Consider the following 22,328-nt stretch of genomic DNA (forward strand, 5'->3'; position numbering starts at 1 on the left):
ATGCACCACTGTAAACGGTGTCTCTGATGGGTAGGTGTTAAAGGGACACAGTGTACTGACCCATCGGGCGAACAGATCACCTTCATGGAGTCACCTGGCCACAAGAAACTGTGATATCCTGCGTACTGTGCAGCTGGTTTGCAATGGATCCTGCTGTCTGGTGTTGGTCCCTCTTGGCCTGTAGGGGCATATAGCAGTCATCATTGGACGTTGTTTTTCGTGGACAACCACTACTGGTCCTTCAAATAGCAGTACCTGTCGTTCTGAAGGCCAACCATGCACACGAGATGATGCTGTGGGTGATACCGAACTCTGCAGCTACACTCCTTACTTCAACCTTCCTCAAGCTTCCCAATTATTCAACCCCGGGTAAAGTCATCCAGATGTTGTCTACTGGCCATTTTGTTGTCTGTAGCACTGTATGAAAACCAATTGAACATCTATAACAATCGTGCTCACCATTCGGTAATTTGCACATAACTGCTGAACTGCTACTTTTATCTGTTTATGTGAGTCCTCTCATCACGATTCAAATTTTTGCACGTGCTCCAGCTTCCTACTGAACAGCCACAGGCTGTTTTGTTTGATTTTGTGGTTGTAACCTTTAGAATTAGTGTTGGTCCTTAAGTTTTGCCCACCAGTATAGTAGTATCAAATATATACATAGTTTTTAATTTTTTTAATAATATTTATATACTTAATAAGTAGAAATATATGCACATGTGTAGTTTGAAATTTCATGCATTTAAGTCTTTTAAATTGTAAAAAATTAACAGACTAAGAGACTTATGTTTTATCTAATACATTTCTTGTAGTTTCAGCAAAATTATTATTATTTTTTTGAAAATAAAAGGTATAAAAACACTGTTTTAAAAAATTTAATACCTTTTTTTTTAACTTAGTCATGCACAATACATATTACAATACATTAAGAAAATATGAAATATTGGCAATGTTTAAGTAGAATTCAAAAATTAAAAAAAAAATCTCAAAAAATTAAAGTGAAATGGATACGTGTCAGGTATTCATTTTATTTGTAGCAAAAACAGTGCCCCATCATCAATTTTCTACAAATGGGGTTGCCACCACTGCCAAGTATTATAAAAAAAAAAATTCCCAGAATATGCAAGATATAATTTTCTATATACAGTACCTGTATATATGTATATTTTTTATATATATTTATTTTTTTAATATATAATATTAGATAATATTTAAAATATATTTTTATATATGTTTTATTTATTTATTATTATTATTATTTTTTTTTTTTTTTTGGCACTGACAAACTGTATAGAAATATGCTCTTGTGAATTTATTGTTCCTTGGGAAAGAGACATTTCAAATAATATATGGCAATAGGTATGGGATACGTCTCTCCACGATAATAATTTTCTGATTTTGAGCCTATTTTAAATTTTAGTGTGGCCTCACTAATGAGGCTAAATTTTGGGCCTTATTACACTGAGAGACTTTGCACACTTTTTTTCAGAAGAGCATTTTGCACTTATTTATCATTTCTGTTATTTATTTATGTATTTTGATTCTTGAGGCAATAATGTCTCTGTAGTACAATGTTAACCCCTGGCCACTGTGCCGTGATGGGCTGTTGCAACTAATATTATGTAAATTATCATTCTAAGCGTTGCAGTAAAGATTCTTCTTCAGTATATTTTCAGATAAAATTGAATGTCAGGATCCTAGTTGGTATGGAATTACTCTTATAATTTTTTGCAAATTTTGTTTTATATTGTAATGTCAATTTGTACCACCTTCATTCCACAGTATTGGTTGGACTACCAAAAGGCACTTTGTCGTCAAATGGGACTGTCATTATCAGCACCAACATTATTTTTTTGTGTTAAATTCTACACTCCAGATCCTACTCAGCTTGAAGAGGAATATACCAGGTTAGATATTTTTAAAAAAAACTTTATAGTATGCATGTATATATCGCTTGATCATCATAACAGATTGCATTATTCCAATGTCATAAACACTTGTGACAAGAATATGATTCAAAAAATAATTTTGACATCATATACTTGGATTTCAAGAAAGATTTTGCTGCTGTTACACATAAGACCTGTTATACAAACTGGATCAATGTGGCATTAAGAACAAGTTACTGCTATGCGTAAAGATGGTTAAGTGGAAGAAGTCAGAGAGTGATTATCAATGGGCACTGCTCTTCTTGGACTAATGTTATTAATGGAGTTCCCCATGATTCAGTGCTGGGTCCATTGTTGTTTTCAGTATTTATCAATCAATGATATTGATGAAATATATCAGGCTTAATATCTAAGTTTCCAAAGATTAGCAGAGTGGTTAACGACAGTCATCAGGGTGAGCTACTGCAACAAGATCTAGGAAAATTGAGTCTATTGGCTGAGAAACGGCAGTTGAAGTTTAACATTGACAAATGCAAGGTACTACCCATTTGTAGTATAATTTTGAGTAACTTATCGACTGTGTGGTACTACGCTCAGATTAGTGGAGAATGAAAAAGACCAGGGAATAATTGTGCAGTCAGACATGAAATTTTTTGAGCAGTGCAAACATGCAGCCAGGACAGCTCATGGGGTTTTACCAATGATATACAGAAACTTTGCTAGCAGAGATAAGGAGGTGATTATCTCTCTACATCACTGTGTCAAATTCATCTTTTGCTTCTACCGTTCTCTCCCAACTCCACTAATCACTTGGAGCTCTTTCACTTCCTCTCTTTGCAACTTGACTTTCTCCAGTCCAACTTTCCTAACAGTGAGGTAATTTTCCTTGATGATTTTAATGTTCATAACTCCAACTAGCTTCCGTTTTCTAGTCACCCGACCCAGCTGGTAGAAATGCTGAGGCTTTTGCAATTACTAATGACCTTGCACAGATTGTTCATTTACCTACAAGAATACCGGACAATCCTAAGCATACAGCCAACACTCTTGATCTTTTTTTAACCAACAACAACTCTAAGTACACGGTCGAAGTGAGAGGTCCTTTAGGCACTTCAGATCACAACTTGGTGATTGTCTCTTCTCCAATGGAACCTTTATCTCATGGCTATTCCCAACCTCGTGTTGTTTGGCATTACAAGAATGCAAAATGGGGTGACCTGCGAGACTTCTTTTCTTCTTTTCCATGGTCAGATTACTGTTTCAAAGCTTCTGATGTCAACGTTTGCTCAGATCGTGTCAGTGAAATTATTCTTGCAGGAATGGAATCCTTTATTCCACACTCCACTTTAAAATCTCACCCTTTATCTAAACCATGGTTTTCCAATAAATGTGCTAAGGCTGTTCAAGAGAAGAACGTTGCATATTGTAATTGGCTTGTTTCCAATTCTTCAGATTCATTTTCTGCCTACACCAAAGCTCACAACAGTTGTAAAGCAGTTATTAATCACTCCAAACTAGATTTTGAACAGGCTAAGAGTAGAAAATTAGCTTCTTGCCCTAATGGTAGCCAAACATTCTGGTCTCTTGCCAAAGCTTTTGGCTGCAAATTTTGCCCATCTCTGCTTCCACCTCTGTCAAAACCAGATGGTTCTGTTGTCACTTCAGCCAAGGATAAAGCTGACCTGCTAGCATCCCATTTTTCTTCCAGCTCATGTATTAATGATCTTGGTAAACCACCTCCCACCATTCCCAACACGCTCCATTCAATGCTTCCTATGTCTTATGTCAGAATGATTTTGAATATATCTTGATGCAAAGAAAGCTCCAGGTCCTGATGGTATTTCTCCACTTGTTCTCAAAACCTGTGCTCCTGAACTTACTCCTATTCTTTGCCGCCTTTTTTCACTTTCTTATTCCAAAGGTGTTTTTCCTTCTGCTTGGAAAATTGCTCATATTCAGCCAGTTCCTAAAAAGGGTGACAAATCACTCCCATCCAATTATCATCCCATTGCAGTTACTTCTACTCTTTCTGAAGTAATGGAGAAATTAATTAACCACCAACTCTTAAACTACCTAGAAACCTTCCGTCTGATCAACGATCGCCAGTATGAATTCCGTCAGTGTCAATCCACTGGTGATATTCTGACTTATGTTACTCATTTATGGAATAATTCAATGGAAAAGGTTGGTGAAACACAAACAGTTGCTCTTGACATCTCAAAGGCTTTCGATCGTGTTTGGCATAAAGGTCTTCTAAACAAGCCTCCATCTTATGGTTTGCCAACTGTTTTTTGTAATTGGTTATCCAATTTTCTCTCTGATTGCTCACTGAGTTGGTGGTAGATGGCTCTCTGTCTTCTAACTTCTCCACTAATGCCAGTGTCCCCCAAGGTTCAGTTCTTTCCCCCACTCTTTTCCTCTTGTATATTAATGACCTTCTTCCATTGACTGGAAATCGTATCCATAGTTTTGCCTATGATAGCACATTGCATTCCACTTTCCATTTTGAGAAACTTTGTCCTGCTCAATCAGCTTCAACTTCTTGAAAATCTGCTACCAATTCCTTAAATGCCGATCTCCAGGTAATTCTCAAGTGGGGCAAAGACAACTTAGTTGATTTCAATCTTTCTAAAGCTCAGTCTTGCCTTATATCGCACAAAAAGGATTCTTCTGCTCCTATGCTTATCCTTGGTCTATGCTTATCTATGCTTATCTATACTTATGCTTATACTTATCTCCGATATCTAGGCAAAATGATATATATCATTTTGCCTAGATATCGGAGATATATCTCTTATCTCTGACTTCTAATCTCTCTTGGCACAAGTACATTACAAATATTGCTTTCTCTCCATCTAAAAAACTTGGTTTTCTCTTTTGCTCTCAGCGTTACTTTTCTTCCCAACAGCTTTTCACTCTGTACAAATCGCAAATCCGCCCTACCATGGAATATTGTTCCCACATCTGGGTCGATGCCCCCAAAACCTCTCTCAGGCTTCTAGATTCCATTCAGAAGAAGGCAGTTTGGTTAATTAATGACTCCTCCCTAACAGAGTCTCTCCACTCGCTTTCTCATAGACATACTGTTTCTGCTGCATGCCTTTTTTACAGATACTTCCATGTGCACTGTTCTTCTGAATTGGCTTCTATAATTCCCGCTCTCTCTTTGAAAACAGTCCGAACAACTGCCGCCACCAGCCAACATCCATTTACTGTCCAACTTCAAACTCACAGAACCAACTTTTCATCTTCCTCGTTTATTCATTCAACTGCTGTTTTCTGAAACAACCTACCTTCATTAGGCGCCTCTGTAGCCAGGTGGGAAGGAGCAGCCGTGCATAGCACACGCTTCTTGATTAGACTCGGGTTCTAGCCCGTCACCACCAAATACTCAGGATGCGGAAAGGTCAGGGAATGACCACCGCATGTCCCGGAGCAATATGGACTTAGTTGCTAATGCTCCTAAAAACCAAAAACAACAACAAACCTTCCTTCATATGTATTTCCTGAAAATTACAGTCTACAGAAGTTAAAGTCTAATGTCAACAAATATCTTCTTTCATCTTCTCACGCTGCAACCCAAGCATGCTACTAAGTACTGTAGGTTCTAATACTTGTCATGTTTGGGGTTTTCATAAAAAAAACAAAAAAAAATCCCTTTGTATAAGACCATGGCTGGGCCTCATCTTGAGTACTGTACAGTCGGTCCTCGTATAACACGTGTTTACACTACACGAATTCGATAATACACAATTTATAAATAGGGGAACAATATCGTATATAACATGAACCGAATTCACTTATGCATGATTCGCCTTTGTGTTTATAAGCAATGGCAGTCGAATACAGAATCACCCCCCAACTGAACGCAACACGATAGGAATGAAGAGAAGATTCAAAAAATGTATTTATGTTTTTTATATCAGTGAAGGGGAAACACATTTCACCAAAATAACGTAAAAACCCACACAATTCCAGCTATCAGTATTATTGGTTTTTTTTGTTTTTTTTGGCTGATGCTGCATGAGCTTGCTTTCTTGCATCAAATGCCTCTACTAATGCTAATGCTAATTGCAAATGCAATTAGATGAAGTTTATAACAGATTCCACTAGCAGAAATGCAACTGGAAATTGTTTTTATTGTTTTATGGTAGTAACCCCCAGAAATGTGCTTTAGTAAAATTTGAGCTATGAGATGTTAATAGTGCATTTCTGCCTTTATGGTTTTGTTTGTTTAGTTGCTACACGCTCGCAGCTTTGTTTATGTGTATCAAACGTGCCTCCTCATTTTGTTCCCTAAAAATGAGTAAAATACTTAAAAGGTGTGAAAAGGAAGCGTCCTGAGGAAGACACTACAGATTCAGATTCAGAGAGAAAAGAAAAGCAATATCAATAGACGGAGGTGGAGTGGATCAAAAATTCGTACCCGGGAAAATTTGTAGCGGCGTCATACTAGCGTTTATGGCCAAAATCACACTGGCCTCCGGCCCACTGGGGTTTCCCCGGTAAGCTTATGGTGAGTCCGCCTCTGTTGATAGAGAAAAAATATGAAATTGTGAATCACTTTGAGTAAAATGAAAGACCATGCGATATTGCACATGCTACAGGCCTAAATGAGGCAATGCCGAGAATTAGAAAGAATGCAGAGAAAATAAAAACAACTTTCATAGCAGGAACAAAACAAAGTATTGGAAGAGATGGAATGGCTATCATTTGTTTGGATAGAAAATCAAACAAAGAACAAGTTTGCTTATGATAGAAGCAAAAGCATTAGCAATATTTTATTACAGTTTTTTATTACGATTATTTATTGTGTTTGGTAATGTTTTGGTTACAAATGTGTGTTCAATCTTGGGTGGTCGGCACCTAACCCTATTTTTCCCATAGGGCCTGTTATTTATATTGCAAGATTTTGCATTGCACTAGGGTTTCTAGTAACACAATTATCGTGCTATGTGAGGACTGACTGTATGCAGATCTGGAGGTCTCACTTTAGGAATGATGAAGATCTGCTGAAATGGGTGCAGAGAAGGGCAGCCAGACTGGTGAAGGGAACAAAAGGCTGTCCTTACCTTGAAAGGCTTCAGTTCTGCAAATTGCAGCACCTCAGGACTAAGCACCTGCTGGGAGATCTGATTGAGGTGTTTAAAGCCTTGAATGGATTGTTAAGTAAGCTGAATGTTAATGGTTCTTCCACTTGCTGAGACTACACGCAGGAGGGGTCATGAATTCAAGTTGAGGAAGCATGTTTGCAGAATGATGTGTGGAAATTTGCCTTTTGCCAGTAGGTGGTTGATTGTTGGAACATGCTTCCAAAACATATGGAAACCTGTTCCAACAGATGGAAGCCTGTTGGAACATGCTTCCATCTGTTGTTGTGTGAGTGGATGGATTGAATAAATTAAAGGAAGAACTAGACAAATTCTTGGAGTGTATGGATGAATGAACTGCATTTGTTTATTTATTTATTTATTTTTTTTTTTTGGCTGATGCTATATAAGCTTGCTTTCTTGCATCAGTTGCCATTATTACTACTACTACTACTTATTAAAAAATAAGAAATAACCATTCACTTGTGTGATAATAAAACTGTTTAACTGTGGCTGTTTCTCTCAAGTTGAGCATGTCAGACAGTGCATTGTATTCAGTTCTTTGTGTCAGTCGAATCTCATTTGGAAAGGTCTGGGTTTGAGATACAGCAGGGGCTAGAAGAATTCTGAATGGCTTTTTAATTCAAGTCTGTATCTAGCAAATCACAGGCAGAGAAAATAGGATTTTCTCTTTGTGTCATTATGTATTTTTCAGACCACAAAAAACAGCACAAACTAGAGTATATTAGGAACTGATACATTATGACCAATTTACTAAAAACAGAAGAAATAATGATATAACGGATGAGTAACAAAGAAGTTCATGCTGGATGTTATATTTGTTAATAGCATAGTGAGCCCTAAGTTTTTTTTCGTTGGCCTCTATCCTACCTTTTTTCTCCCTTCACAGGTCATGACTTATTCAAACCACATTACCTAGAATCTTAACTGATCCTCTTTGCTTGTGTAGCATATATGAAAATTGGTCTAAATTATAATATGAATACAAGATTTATTCTGATTTCAGCCAAACCAAGCATAAATGGTATAGTTTACTGGTGAAGAAAGAAAGAAATGTAATCCGAATGTTAGTTCAAAGTATCACTGTTGGGGGGGGGTTTACAGCCTGCTTAAATCTCATCTTTGAAAGAAGAAAATGTATAATAATCTGTAGTAACATAAGATGAGAAGTCAATATATACAGTTGAATAATATAAAGTTCAGGGGACCTAAATTTTCATGTTTTGTAATAACGAGGTTTGTAGTAATGAGGTCCCCCAAACATGTCAAGATTTTATCATTATTATTTTTTTTTTTTTGCCACAAAATAAAACCACATACTATATATCTAAGGATAATAAATAATAATAATGTTAAAAATAAATTAATTTAAATTAATAAATTAACTATATAATATCGGTGTAGATACACCATAGTTCACTCATAAATTTGAACTATATATGTAGTGTAAAAGGCATCGTTTTAATTGTATCTCATACTGTGGCTGCCTTCACAACGGAATACCAGGTATTGCACTACTTTGAATAAGTAATGCTTCTCTAGTAGAGAAGACTACTGTTATTTATTCTCGGTGGATATTACCACCCAGACGGCACCGTTTCAAAGCTGTTGGCCTATCATCGGTGGGTGGGCAGGTACCCTGGTAATGCCAAATGGCATCTGTCGTGAAGGCAGCGACAATATATGAGATACAATTAAAATGATGCCTTTTACACTACATACATAGTTTAAATTTATGGGTAAACTATGGTGTATCTACACTGATATTATATAGTTAATTACTAAAAACCCATGTATAATTATGCCTTGTGCATTTCATCTTTAAATTAAATTAATAAAATAAAATAATAAAAACAAAAGCCTTGTTTAATAATACGGTAATAGAAATAGTTCATTTTTTAAAGATTTTATTTGTAAGATAATCTGAGAGAAAAGCAATTAACAGAAATTAAAATATTGTACAGTATATATTTTGATATATACATTATTTTAGTTTCGCAGTAAAAAGAATTACAATCTTAATATAAAAGGAGACAAACAAACCATTAACTTTTTAATAAATTAATCCAATTTAAATAAATAATCCAATGTTATTTGCACAGGTTTTGGGTTTTGCCCTGTATACATTTTTAACTATGCATATAGGACAAGAGAAACAATAGTTGTTTCTCTATCAATGTTATTGCAGACCAACACATTCTCTATTATGCTCTATTATTCTCTAAATGCATTTTGGGCATCTTTTTTAGATGGCAGTATATGTGTGCTTCACTTTCACTGCTGCTGGTAACAGAAACATTGTTTACCTTGATGCCCAGCAGCTCTTCTGGTGTTGGCATTGCTGTGGTAGCAACTTCATCATCCACCTTCACAAATTCTACAAATTTGCCAACAAAATCCATATGCTCCTTCAAATTCCCCCATTCCTCAATATTGTTATCAAATTGATCTGCTGGACAATGATTTTCAATGATATTCTCTCCAAAGCCACTCTTTCTGAAGAAGTTCATTATTACATGACATAGTGTAAAAAATATGGAGGTCCTAAAGTCTCGAAACTTTATTAGACCAATTGAGTAGATTGGACCAAGATTCCTCTAATTAGCTTGTCTTGACTACTGAAGTTGTCTGTCCAACTTTCATTATTACGCGATGTAATACTGTCCCAAGAAATAACAAGATAATGGATAACATCCAAGACATTCCAATTTGGTGGCAAATTTTTCCCTCCATTCTATGTTGTGGATCAAGTACCTTATCAGGTGGACTTTATAAATAATGCCTTGATACAGTGGCTGCATAAAACTGGTGGTACTGGGAGATAAAAACAATAGCTGTATATTAAGTCTACCTGAATGTAAGTAATGCTACCCTCCTGCAGAATTTTGTAAGTTTTATTTCGGATCACTGTCCTCTTACCATTGAATTTTGCCTCCTGCCTATGAATACTAACCAGGATAAAAACAAGAAGACATCAACCACAAAACTTGTCTTTTCCACCAAGTTCACACAGGAAGAAATGATCCTTAAGAAGCTTAAAACAATAAATTGTAATGCGGTCTATAAACTTCCTCCCTCTCAAGCAGTAGACTGCATTGTAGATCACCTTTGGACCATGGGTTAGGGCAGCATGAAAGATAAAAATATGTGAATGGGCCAGGCTCTAGCTCTCCAGCCAAATGAAACCATATTTCAATGACAAGCACAAAGCCTATCAAGAATGGCAAAAAACATGAACCTAAAATCCTACACCTTCTTCAAAATGAAAAGAGCAATGTGCAACAGGATTAGACGACAAGCCCATAACAAAATAAACTTCAAAAAACTTGCAAAATCAAAGAAAATTACCAATAACTGAATAACATTTCCACATGACTTGGGAATGTTATTGAGTTATTGGGTTATCTCTAGACCCAACAACCAATAGGAAACCCCCCCTCCCAGAGAAGCTATCCATCCCTATCCAAGAAATTGCAGTGGTCATCAGAAGCCTACCAAACAAGTGCACCTCAAGCCCAGATAAATTCCCCCTTTTCATTAAGATATGTGGTCCTTACCTGCTGGACTTACTGTCCCATACTTTCAACAGAATTATTGAAATGGTCCCTCTCGGTGAACCCTGGAAAACATACCACAAAAACCAATACCCAAAACCTGGAAAGCCTATAGACCAATCTCCATAGGATGCAACTTATTAAAAATCTTTGAGAAATCCATAATCAAACAATTAAATAATCAATGTTTTGGCCACCATCCATCATATATTCACTCAGTCATCGGAAACAGGTCAACTATAACAAACCTATTAGAGACAAATTGCAGAATCCAAACCGCCCTAAACAATAAAAGCAGATGGATATCCTCTTCCTGAACATTAAAGCTGCTTTTGACAAAATAGCAATTCAACTCCTCCTCCACTCCCTGGAGTCTCACTGTCACATTATAGGAAACTTACTCACTCTCCTGCAGGAATTACTTACAGAGAGAGACATTATTGTTAAGCATGAAGACTTTAGCATCAATTGCACACTAAATAGAGGGTTCCCCAAAGAGGAGTTCTTTCTGCGACAGTTTTCGCTGCAGCCCTTGATCTGTTCCTTTCAACCTGAAATAACATCCTTACCTCTGCAGATAACATGAAAATGTTCTTTCCATCCAGCAATAGTGAGCACAATGTTGCTCTACAAGCCACACAGCAGTTAACTAACCTGGCCAACTTCCTGGCTTCCACTGGTCTTGAAATAAACCCTCTCAAAACGGCCCAGATGTCCTTCTCCCGAAAGCATAACTTAACTATACTCTTAAATGGTCAACCCATGCAGAAAGTTGAATATCACAAGGATCTAGGAAATCCCTGGGACAACAAGTTATCCTTCAGGGAGCATTTCATTACCATAAAGAAGACCCTAGCTGCCATCTGGTGCTCAAGACAGACAGGAATTAACAAGGGTCCATAATGCCCAACTGGTGAAAGAATACATTGTTAGGTGTGTTGCTCTGGTTGCCTTATACACTTCAGTCATTTGGTCATCAGCTCCAGAAACATATGTTAAAACCTTTCTAAGCATTGAATATTGACTTCTTAGGTGGTTAAACCAGATTTCCAATTTCCCTTCACTGTATCAAGAGGCATTCTGTATGCAAATATGGAGTGGACGCCTTGGATGTTTATGGTTATCAGGACAAATATGCTGACCAGGCTAGCCAGGTGGGTAAGGTGTCTGCCTGGCAAGTTTCTAGGGCAAGTTGCTTGCCCTAGAAACAAATGTAACTGCGAACTCGTTTGGGACTCAAGTATCTCGTGACCTACTAACTGATGAACCCTCAATGCGAGTCCCCAGACCAGAGTAGTCAAATGCATACTGCTTTGGTTGAAGGAGATTTAGTTTTATTGGGAGACTCTAGTGTCATGGAAATATGGGTAACATTTTTGTAATAAAGATAGGTAGACCAGAACCAGGGTACATTTGCTGGAGCAACAATTGATGATGTTACCAACAGATTTTCAGATTTTAAAGGAGGTAAAGAGAGCATTATTATTCATGTGGGGACTTTTTTTTATTTTTTATAGTTTATAGTGTTGCAGGTCAAGCGACACTGGGGGGTGTCATCCAACTCCACGTTGTATGTATTGAAATGCAGTACAAACTCTATAAAGACTATATAGTGATGTAATTGTGTGGTCTACATTGTGTAGTGTTAGGTTATGTTGATCTATTGTTCATCTGGGCCACTTAGCCTAGGTGCCTGTGGAACCTAGTTGACATCCATAACCATGGGAAGGTGGGCCAGGAAGTAGGATAACAACTTTTCTGGCTGGGCAACCCATCCTCCATGGGGGGGGGGACTGTGAAGAGCAGTGGAAAGTATTTAGTGTGGTAGGGTCCATCAGGCAAAGTTACGGATGGGAGGTGGGAGAAGGGCAGTGCTCTAGGTTTCGTGATGGGGAAGTTAATGTCACAGGTGCCCCAGGTAGGTTTTTTGTTTTTGGTCAGGAGACCTCCCACACTGGTAAGCCAGCTGAAACCAGTGTTAGCATCCCACGTCATGCCACCTAAGAATATGGCATCGGCAAGGAGTGAGGTTCTTTGAAATGTTACTCAAGAAATCTCATCCTTGGTGGAAAGCTCCTAGGTTTGCCACTTTGCTGCAACACAGTGACAGCTTGCTTGCTTCCTTTCTTTTTTCTCTTCTTGTGTTAAGTCCAGGATTATACCAAGATGTTCTGTAGCAATACATCAGTTCATCTGGTAATTATTAGCAATGGCAAATGGTGCAAGAAAGCAAATTTATACAGCATCAGACAAAGAAAAAAAAAAAAAAAAATTTCTATTCCACCTATCCAACCCCACCAACACTTTTGTCTAGTTCTCCCTTGAATTTATTCAAGCTATCTACTTCCACAACATCAGATGGAAGTTTGTTCCAGAAATCAACAACCCACTGACTAAAGGCAAATTTTTGCATGTCTATTCTGCAATCATCCTTCCTCAGTTTGAATTTATGCACCGTCATGTGCGTAGTTTGAGCAAGAGGATAAATATGAAAAATCCCATCAGCATTGACCTTGCTCAATCCATTCAAAGCCTTAAAACACCTCAATCAGATCAGTTCATGGGTGCCTGATCTCCAGATGCCACAATTTGCATTCTAAAGCCTTTCTTGGTAAGAGCACCCCCCTTTGTTCCCTTCACCAATCTTATTGCCTTCTCTATACCTACTCAAGCAGCTCTACATCCTTCCTAAAATGAGGTCTCCAGACCTGTATTCAGTACTCAAGATGTGGCCTGAACATTGCCTTATACAATGGACCTCATACAATCACCTCCCTATCCCTGCCAGAAAAACTGCTGTATATCATTGACAGAGCTCCATGTGCTACCCCAACAGCCTGTCTGCATGGCCCAAAGAACTTCGTATCTGACAGATCTGACTGTACAATTACCCCCAGGTTTTTTTTAATTTCAACTATCCTGAAAGTAGTACTACACAGTTGGTACATTACTCTGGGACTACTGCTAAATGTATGCAGTACTTTGCATTTGCCAATGCTAAGCTTCAGTTGCCACTTTTTTTTTATAAAAACTCCAAACACGAGAGGTATTAGAACCTATAAGACTTAGTACCATGCTTGGGTTGGAGGTTGAGAAGACAAAAGAAAATATTTGTTGATATTAGACTTGAACTTCTGCAGACTGTAATTTTGAAGAAACCTTCCGTCTGATCGTTGATCAGACGGAAGGTTTCTAGGTAGTTTAAGAGTTGGTGGTTAATTGATTTCTCCATTACTTTAGAAAGAGTAGAAGTAATTGCAATTGGATGATAATTGGTTGGGAGTGATTTGTCACCCTTTTTAGGAACCGGCTGAATATGAGTAATTTTCCAAGCAAAAGGAAAAACAACTTTGGAATAAGAAAGTGAAAAAAGGCGGCAAAGGACAGCATTAAGTTCAGCAGCACAGGTGTTGAGAACAAGTGGAGAAATACCATCAGGACCTGGAGCTTTCTTAGCATCAAGATTCATCAAAATCCTTCTGACATCCTTTTGACGGAAGACCACAGGAGGCATTGAATGGAGTGTGCTGGGAATGGTGGGAGGATTTTTTTACCAAGATCATTAATAGATGAGTTGGAAAAAAAAATGCGATGCTAGCAGTCAGCTTTATCCTTGGCTAAAGTGACAACAGAACCAACTTGTTTTTGACAGAGGTGGGCAACATTTGTGGCCAATAGCTTTGGCAAGAGTCCAGAATGCTCAGCTACCATTAAGGCAAGAAGTTTTCAATAGTTTTCTACTCTTAGCCTGTTCAAAATCTAGTTTGGACTGATTAATAACTGCTTTACAATTGTTGCAAGCTTTGGTGTAAGCAGAAAATGTAACTGAAGAATTGGAAACAAGCCAATTATGATATGCAACATTCTTTTCTTGAACAGCCTTAACTGGAAAACCAAGTATTGGAAATACTTGGTTTTTATTGGAAAACCAAGGTTTAGATAAAGGGTGAGATTTTAAAGTGGAGTGTGGAATAAAGGATTCCATCCCTACAAGAATAATTTCACTGACACGATCTCAGCAAACGTTGACATCAGAAGTTTTTAAACAGTAATCCGACCAAAGAAAAGAAGAAAAGAAATCTCGCAGGTCATCCCATTTTGCATTCTTGTAATGCAAAAGAATACGAATTTAGGAATAGCCATGAGATAAAGGCTCTATTGGAGAAGAGACAATCACCAAGTTATGATCTGAGGTGCCTAAAGGACCACTCACTTCGATTGTGTACTTAGAAGGATTGTGAGAAAAGGATCAAGCATGTTTGCTGTATGGTTAGGATTGTCCGGTATTCTTGTAGGTAAATGAACAATCTGTGCAAGGTCATTATTAATTGCAAAAGCCTCAGTATCTCGACCAGCTGGGTCGTTGTGACTAGAAAATGGAAGCCAGCTGGAGTTGTGAACATTAAAATCACCAAGGAAATTACCTCACTGTATGCTGATCACTTTATAAAGTAAAATCAGTTAGAAACAAGCCCTTCCTTCTGATACAATAACTACTAACAAAAGAAAGTGTCTCTCGATTCGCAAAAAAGTCGATCATTCATGAGTTAGAATGAAGTGCAAGAAATGTTGAAGTGTGTAAAAAGTTTTCTTTGTTCTCTTCAAGTGTGTGTCGACATTGTGGAAGAATAAAGATGTTTACATATCAGCACTAGAAAATAACATAACTGAAAAAAAAAAAAAAAAAAAATTAGAAAGTTCAAGGTTATACGTTGATGAAGCATTGCTTCAATGGTTCATCACACAAAGAAGTGCTCAATTTTCAGTAGAAGGTCTGAACCTGAAGCTCAAAAGAAACAATTTGCTAAATTTTTTTGCTATGTCAACAAGAGTAGCCTTGTACAGGCAAAGTTTTTACTGCTCCTGGAATAGAGAAGTTTTTTCTGTTTTATTAGCTTAAATTGGCATAGTAACTTATTTTCTAGAGTAGCTTTATATTCCTAGTTACGATACTTAGTTTAAAGTTTAACTTAGACAGAGATTTTGTAGGTATTACTTAGTATCGGTAAGGGTATCAAATCCACATGTTACAAGTTGCAGCTCCGCTGAATGAGAAGTTTTTTTTTAGCCATATTTAGCCGCTTTATTGACCAATTGTTATATTAAATTATTTTCTATAAATAATTTATAGACCTAGCCAGGATCCATAGTTTATTCTGAATTGAGACAGTGAGATTTGGAAGTTAATACTTAAGTATTCGTAGATTTACCGTTCGTAACTTGCCACCATTGTTATACAATACAACGTTATATCCCGAACTAGATAGCGTTAGCTTAGTATAGTATAGTATATAATATAATATTGTCAATTAATCAGTAAAATCTATTAATCTTGTTAAACTTCATTGTCACTTAAATTGAACTTTTTAACTAAATACATATAACGACTTACATTTTAAAAAAGTAACAAAATTAATTAATACTCAATTTCATACGGAAGTTATATAAGTGGAACTCGTAGATAATACTCGATACTGAAAAATATATAGAGCTTTATAACTGTGTTAGGATACAAGTTTAGGGTTATAATTTTGTACTGAAATTGAAAGTTTTTATTGAAATTAAATCGAAATCATTTAGCATTAGCATTAGTAGAGGCATATGATGCAAGAAAGCAAGCTTATTCAGCATCAGCCAAAAAAAAAAAAAAAAAAACACACCACTCCCATTTCACCCCTCCGTTAGTTCGAAATACCTGTCCAGTTGAGCTTTAAATTTGTTTAGGCTATCAACTTCGACAACAAGCGATGGAAGTCAGTTCCACCAACCAAACACCCGCTGGCCAAAGGCAAATTTCCACACATCTATCCGACATCCGTCCTTCCTCAATTTGAATTTATGCCCTCTGAGGTGATTATTCTGAGCAAGATGAAGAATCCCATTGGCATTGAGCATGCTCAAACCATTCAAAGACTTATACACCTCTATCAGATCACCTCGCCGGTGCCTAGTCTCCAGACTCTGTAATTTGCAAAACTTAAGCCTTTCTTCGTAAGAGCAACCCTTTGTTCCATTCACTAATCTTGTTGCCCTTCTCTGTACCCGTTCCAGCAGCTCTACATCCTTCTTGAAATGAGGCCTCCAGACCTGTATACAGTACTCAAGATGTGGCCTAACCATTGCCTTATACAAGGGAATAATCGCCTCCTTATCCCTGCTAGAAAAATTCCTGTATATCATTGACAAGACACCATGAACTACTCTTGCAGCTCGTCTGCACTGCTCAGAGAACTTCATATCTGCCTGCACAATTACCCCCAGGTCCTTTTCATTCTCCACCACTGTCAGTGTAGTACCGCAGAGTTGATATGTTGCTCTGGGGTTACTGTTTCCCATATGTAGTACTTTACATTTGTCAATGTTAAACTTCATTTGCCACCTCTCAGCCCATCTGTTCAACCTTTCCAGATCCTGTTGCAGCAGCATAGCGTCAGTAGTGTCCTTAACAACCCTGCCAACCTTTGTATCATCTGCAAACTTGGACATTAAACTTGATATCCCATCATCAATATCATTCATAAACACCGAAAACAACAACGGACCCAACACTGAACCCTGAGGAACTCCACTAATACCATTAGTCCATGTTGAGCAGTGTCCATTGATTACCACTCTCTGTCTTCTGCCACTCAACCATCCCCTTATCCATAGCAGCAATTTGCCTCCAATGCCACACTGCTCCAATTTCTGCAGCAGTCTTCCATGTGCAACAGTATCAAAAGCCTTTCTAAGATCCAGATATATAATATCAAAGTTATTCCCTGCATCCAGTTCTTTTGTGACTACATCATAGTATCCAATCAAATTGGTCAGGCAAGACCTGCCCTTAACAAAACCATGCTGCATCTGAGCTATAACTGAATTCTTGTCTAGATGATCCTGCAGTGCTTCTTTAACCAGTGCCTCCATTAATTTACCTGGAACAGAAGTTAAACTAACAGGTCTATAATTACTTGTGTCAGCCTTTGATCCTCCTTTGTGAATTGGGGTTACATTTGCACATCTCCAGTCTATGGGTACCTCCATGAGTCCAAAGAAGCTCTCATAATTATGGCTAGGGGTTTGCTTACTTCCTTTGCTGCCACCTTTAATATAACTGGATAGATCCCATCCACCCCAGGTGCCTTTTTTATGTTTATCCTCAACAGTCTCTCCTCCACTTTCCTCTCAGTTATTACAAAATCATCCAGCTCACTGCCAATGTTTACTTTACCTACATCATTCTCCTTCCTGAATAACTCCTCATGCGTGAATGTAGACGCAAATTACTCGTTTAGATTGTTAGCCACCTGAGCAGGATCCTCAACTGTTGAACCATCAATATCCAGTGGACCAATCTGGTTCATCCCTTTCCTTCTTGAGTTTAAATATGTAAAGAACTCTTTTCTGTTTTTCTTTGCATCCTTTGCCAAGGATATTTCGTAGTCTGCCTTTGCCTGCCTAATCTCCTTTGTGACTTGGTTACAGACCAACTTATATCTATCATAGGCATCCATGTCACCCATTAATTTGTATGTATCCCATGCATTTTTCTTCTCTGCCACATGTCTCATTAGTTCATCTGACAACCATTTAGGCCTAAACCTTGAACAATATTTCTTAGTTGGTATGTAAAGCCTGGTAGCCTCCAAGATTAGTTCCTTGAATGCTTCCCATTTTGAGTTTGCTGTTGGTAACATCATCAGTTGGTCCCACTGTATAGAATTTAAATACTGTCTCAGACCATCATAGTCGCCTTTACGAAAACAAAAACCCTTCCCTTTACCTCTGATGGTAGTTACCTCCTTGAGTAAATCCCACTTCAACACACTGTGATCACTGCCACCTAGTGGTTCATTTATCTGCAGATTCTTAATGCATGAAGAATCACTACTGATAATCAAATCAAGAGTATTGCTCCCTCTTGTTGCCTCACGAACATGCTGATGTAGAAAAGAAGCATCCAATAAATCCACAAAAGCCTTGCTAGTGTGCGAGTGACCAACCCACAAATTCCAGTCAATATCTGGGAAATTAAAATCCCCCATTATAAGACTCTCTGATTTACTGGCCCACTCTATTTCCCTGTACAATATCTTATTATACTCATCAGAGTCATTAGGCCTATAGCACACTCCTACTCTCAATTTTGATTTCCCTATGCTTATGTCACACCAAACTGACTCGACACTGCCCTGTCCATCGATGTCGACTGGCTTCACTTCCTTGGACTTTATGTGTTTCTTAACTAATAGCATAACCCCTCCTCCCCTCCTGTCCTGTCTATCCTTTCTATACACATTGTATTCCCCAAATTCCAGTTCCGCATTACTTATATCTGTGTGACACCACGTCTCTGATATCCCAACAATATCTGCCTTTGATGTTTTGAGCAATACCTCAAATTCATCAAATTTATTTACCAAAATCCTAGCATTGGTGTACACGCAGGTATACATTCACCTGTTTCTATTCTTAGCTACCCTAACACAACCCATGTGTTTACTTGTACCGCAATGACTCCCAGCAGTCTCTGAAATATCCTGCACCTTGTTTTTCAGGCTTCTGCTCATTTCACTAGAAGCAGTGCAAGAATCACTTCCACCTCTGCCAGTGGCTACTGTTAATCTATTAGTCCTTGTATCCCCCCCAACTAGCAGTTTTCCGACCCACCTAACACTGCCTCGACAGCATCAGCAAAAATTCTTGCACCCTTTCTATTTAAGTTTATCCCATCCCTATAGAAGCAGTCTCTCATGTTAACGAGTACAGTCCAGGCTAAAAAAAAATTCTACCCCTTGAGCCTTGCGCAATCCCTCCAGGGCCGAATTGATCGACAAGGCTCTCATCATATACTGCCTCCTATCGTGTCTGGGCAGAATTGCAGACACTTTCAAATTCAACCCTAATTCACGGCTTTTTTTCAACAGTGACCTGTGCTTGCTAAGTAATTCCGCCGGTCTCCTGCTCTTAATATCATTAGTGCCAATGTGTACAACTATATCACCTTTTGTGCCCTTAAAAGATGATATCCGCTCTACAACGTCATCAACCTTTTCCCCTGGCAGACATACCCTGGTCCTATTCCACCTATCCTTTTTACAAAGCATGTTCCCCGTTTCCCTGACAGTAGAGTCACCAACAACTACTTGAGTCATTTTGGTGTAACATAAGCATTGGGAGATCAAAATTGAGAGTAGGAGTGTGCTATAGGCCTAATGACTCTGATGAGTATAATAAGAACCTGTACAGGGAAATAGAGTGGGCAGTAAATCAGAGAGTCTTATAATGGGGGATTTTAATTTCCCAGATATTGACTGGAATTTGTGAGTTGGTCACTCACACACTAGCAAGGCTTTTGTGGATGTATTGGATGATTGTTTTCTACATCAGCATGTTCGGGAGTGAAATAGAGGGAGTTATACTCTTGAACTGATTATCAGTAGTGATTATTCATGCATTAAGAATCTGCAGATAAAGGAACCACTAGGTGGCAGTGATCACAGTGTGCAGAAGTGGGATTTACTCAAAGAGGTAAATACAATCAGGGGTAAAGGGAAGGGTTTTTGCTTTCGTAAAGGCGACTACGATGGTCTGAGACAGTATTTAAATTCTATACAGTGGGACCAACTGATGATGTTACCAACAGCAAATTCAAAATGGGAAGCATTCAAAGAACTTATCTTGGAAGCTACTAGGCTTTATATACCAACTAAGAAATATTGTTCAAGGTTTAGGCCTAAACGGATGTCAGATGAACTAATGAGACATATGGTAGAGAAGAAAAATGTAGGGATACATATAAATTAATGGGTGACATGGAAGCCTATGATAGATATAAGCTGGTCTGTAACCAAGTCACAAAGGCAGATTGGAATTGGCAAATGATGCAAAGAAAACAGAAAAGAGTTCTTTCCCTATGTAAATTCTAGAAGGAAAGGGGTGAATCAGATTGGTCCACTGGATATTGATGGTTCACCAGTTGTGGAATCTGCACAGGTGGCTAACAAACTAAGCGAGTATTTTGCATCTACATTCACACGAGGAGTTATTCAGAAAAGGGAATGCCAGAGGTGAAGTAAACTCTGGCAGTGAGCTAGATGATTTTGTAATAACTGAGAGGAAAGTGGAGGAGAAATTGTTGAGGATAAACATAAAAATGGCACCCAGGGTGGATGGGATCTATCCAGTTATATTAAAGGAGGCAGCAAAGGAAGTAAGCAAACCCTTAGCCATAATTATGAGAGCTTCCTTGGACTCAGGGGAGGTACCCATGAACTGGAGATATACAAATGTGAGCCCAATTCACAGGGGATCAAAGGCTGATAAAAGTAATTATAGACCTGTTAGTTTAACTTCTGTTCCAGGAAAATTAATGGAGGCACTGGTTAAAGAAGGACTGCAGGATCATCTTGACAGGACTTCAGTTATAGCTCGGACACAGCATGGTTTTGTTAAGGGGAAAGTCTTGCCTGACCAATTTGATTGGATATTATGATGCAGTCACAAAAGAACTGGATGCATGGAATGACTTTGATATTATATATCTGGATCTTAGAAAGGCTTTTGATACTGTTGCACCTGGACGGCTGCAGCACGAATTGGAACAGTGTGGTGTTGGAGGCAATTTGCTGCTATGGATAAAGGGATGGTTGAGGGGAAGAAGACAGAGAGTGGTAATCAATGGACACTGCTCAACGTGGACTAATGTTATTAGTGGAGTCCCTCAGGGTTCAGTGTTTGGTCCAATGTTGTTTTCTGTATTTATAAATGATATTGATGATGGTATATCAAGCTTAATGTCCAAGTTTGCAGATGATACAAAGTTGGCAGGGTAGTTAAGGACACTACTGACGCTATGCTGCTGCAACAGGATCTGGAAAGGTTGAGCAGATGGGCTGAGAGGTGGGAAATGAAGTTTAACATTGACAAATGTAAAGTACTGCATATGGGAAACAGTAACCTCAGAGCAACGTATCAACTCTGTGGTACTACACTGACAGTGGTAGAGAATGAAAAGGATCTGGGGGTAATTGTGCAGGCAGATATGAAGTTTTCTGAGCAGTGCAGACGAGCTGCAAGAGTAGGTCATGGTGTCTTGTCAATGATATACAGGAATTTTTCTAGCAGGGATAACGAGGTGATTATTCCCTTGTATAAGGTATTGTATACAGGTCTGGAGGCCTCATTTCAAGAAGGATATAGAACTGCTGGAGCGAGTACAGAGAAAGGCAACAAGATTGATGAATGGAACAAAGGGTTGCTTTTACGAAGAAAGGCTTAAGTTTTGCAAATTACAGTGTCTGGAGACTAGGCACTGGCGAGGTGATCTGATAGAAATGTATAAAGCCTTGAATGGTTTGAGCATGCTCAGTGCCGATGGGATTCTTTCTCTTGCTCAGAATAATCACCTGAGAGGGCATAAATTCAAATTAAGAAAAGACAGATGTAGGATAGATGTGCGGAAGTTTGCCTTGCCAGCGGGTAGTTGGTTGGTAGATAGAACAGACTTCCATTCTTTGTTGTATAAGTTGATAGCCTAAATAAATTTAAGGCTGAGCTGGACAGGTATTTGGAAAGAAAAGAGGGGTGAAATGGGAGTACGTTTTTTTTTTTTTTTGTGGCCGATGCTGCATAAGCTTGCTTTTTTGCATCATATGCCTCTTCTAATGCTAAACAATTTGGACGCGACGATTTTGTGTGTAACAGTGGTTGGCTGGACTGATTTAAAAACCGACATAACATCGTTTATGCAAAAATTATTGGAGAATCTTGCTCTGCAAATCCAATAA

General features: G+C 38.2%; 1 protein-coding gene across 1 annotated transcript in view; it reads left to right on the forward strand.

Moving 5' to 3' along the window:
* The window catches only part of LOC150091141 (FERM, ARHGEF and pleckstrin domain-containing protein 1-like), a 331,643-nt gene that overhangs the window by 72,822 nt on the left and 236,493 nt on the right, over nucleotides 1–22,328 (forward strand). Inside the window, exon 4 of the mRNA XM_090387751.1 lies at nucleotides 1,786–1,910. Within this exon, the coding sequence (XP_090243877.1) occupies nucleotides 1,786–1,910 (125 nt within the window). The remainder of the gene's footprint in view (nucleotides 1–1,785; nucleotides 1,911–22,328) is intronic.

The sequence above is a fragment of the Mastigoproctus giganteus genome, chromosome 1 (genome assembly GCF_048544385.1).
Source record: "Mastigoproctus giganteus isolate SK-2022 chromosome 1, ASM4854438v1, whole genome shotgun sequence".
Taxonomy (NCBI): Eukaryota; Metazoa; Arthropoda; class Arachnida; order Uropygi; family Thelyphonidae; genus Mastigoproctus; species Mastigoproctus giganteus.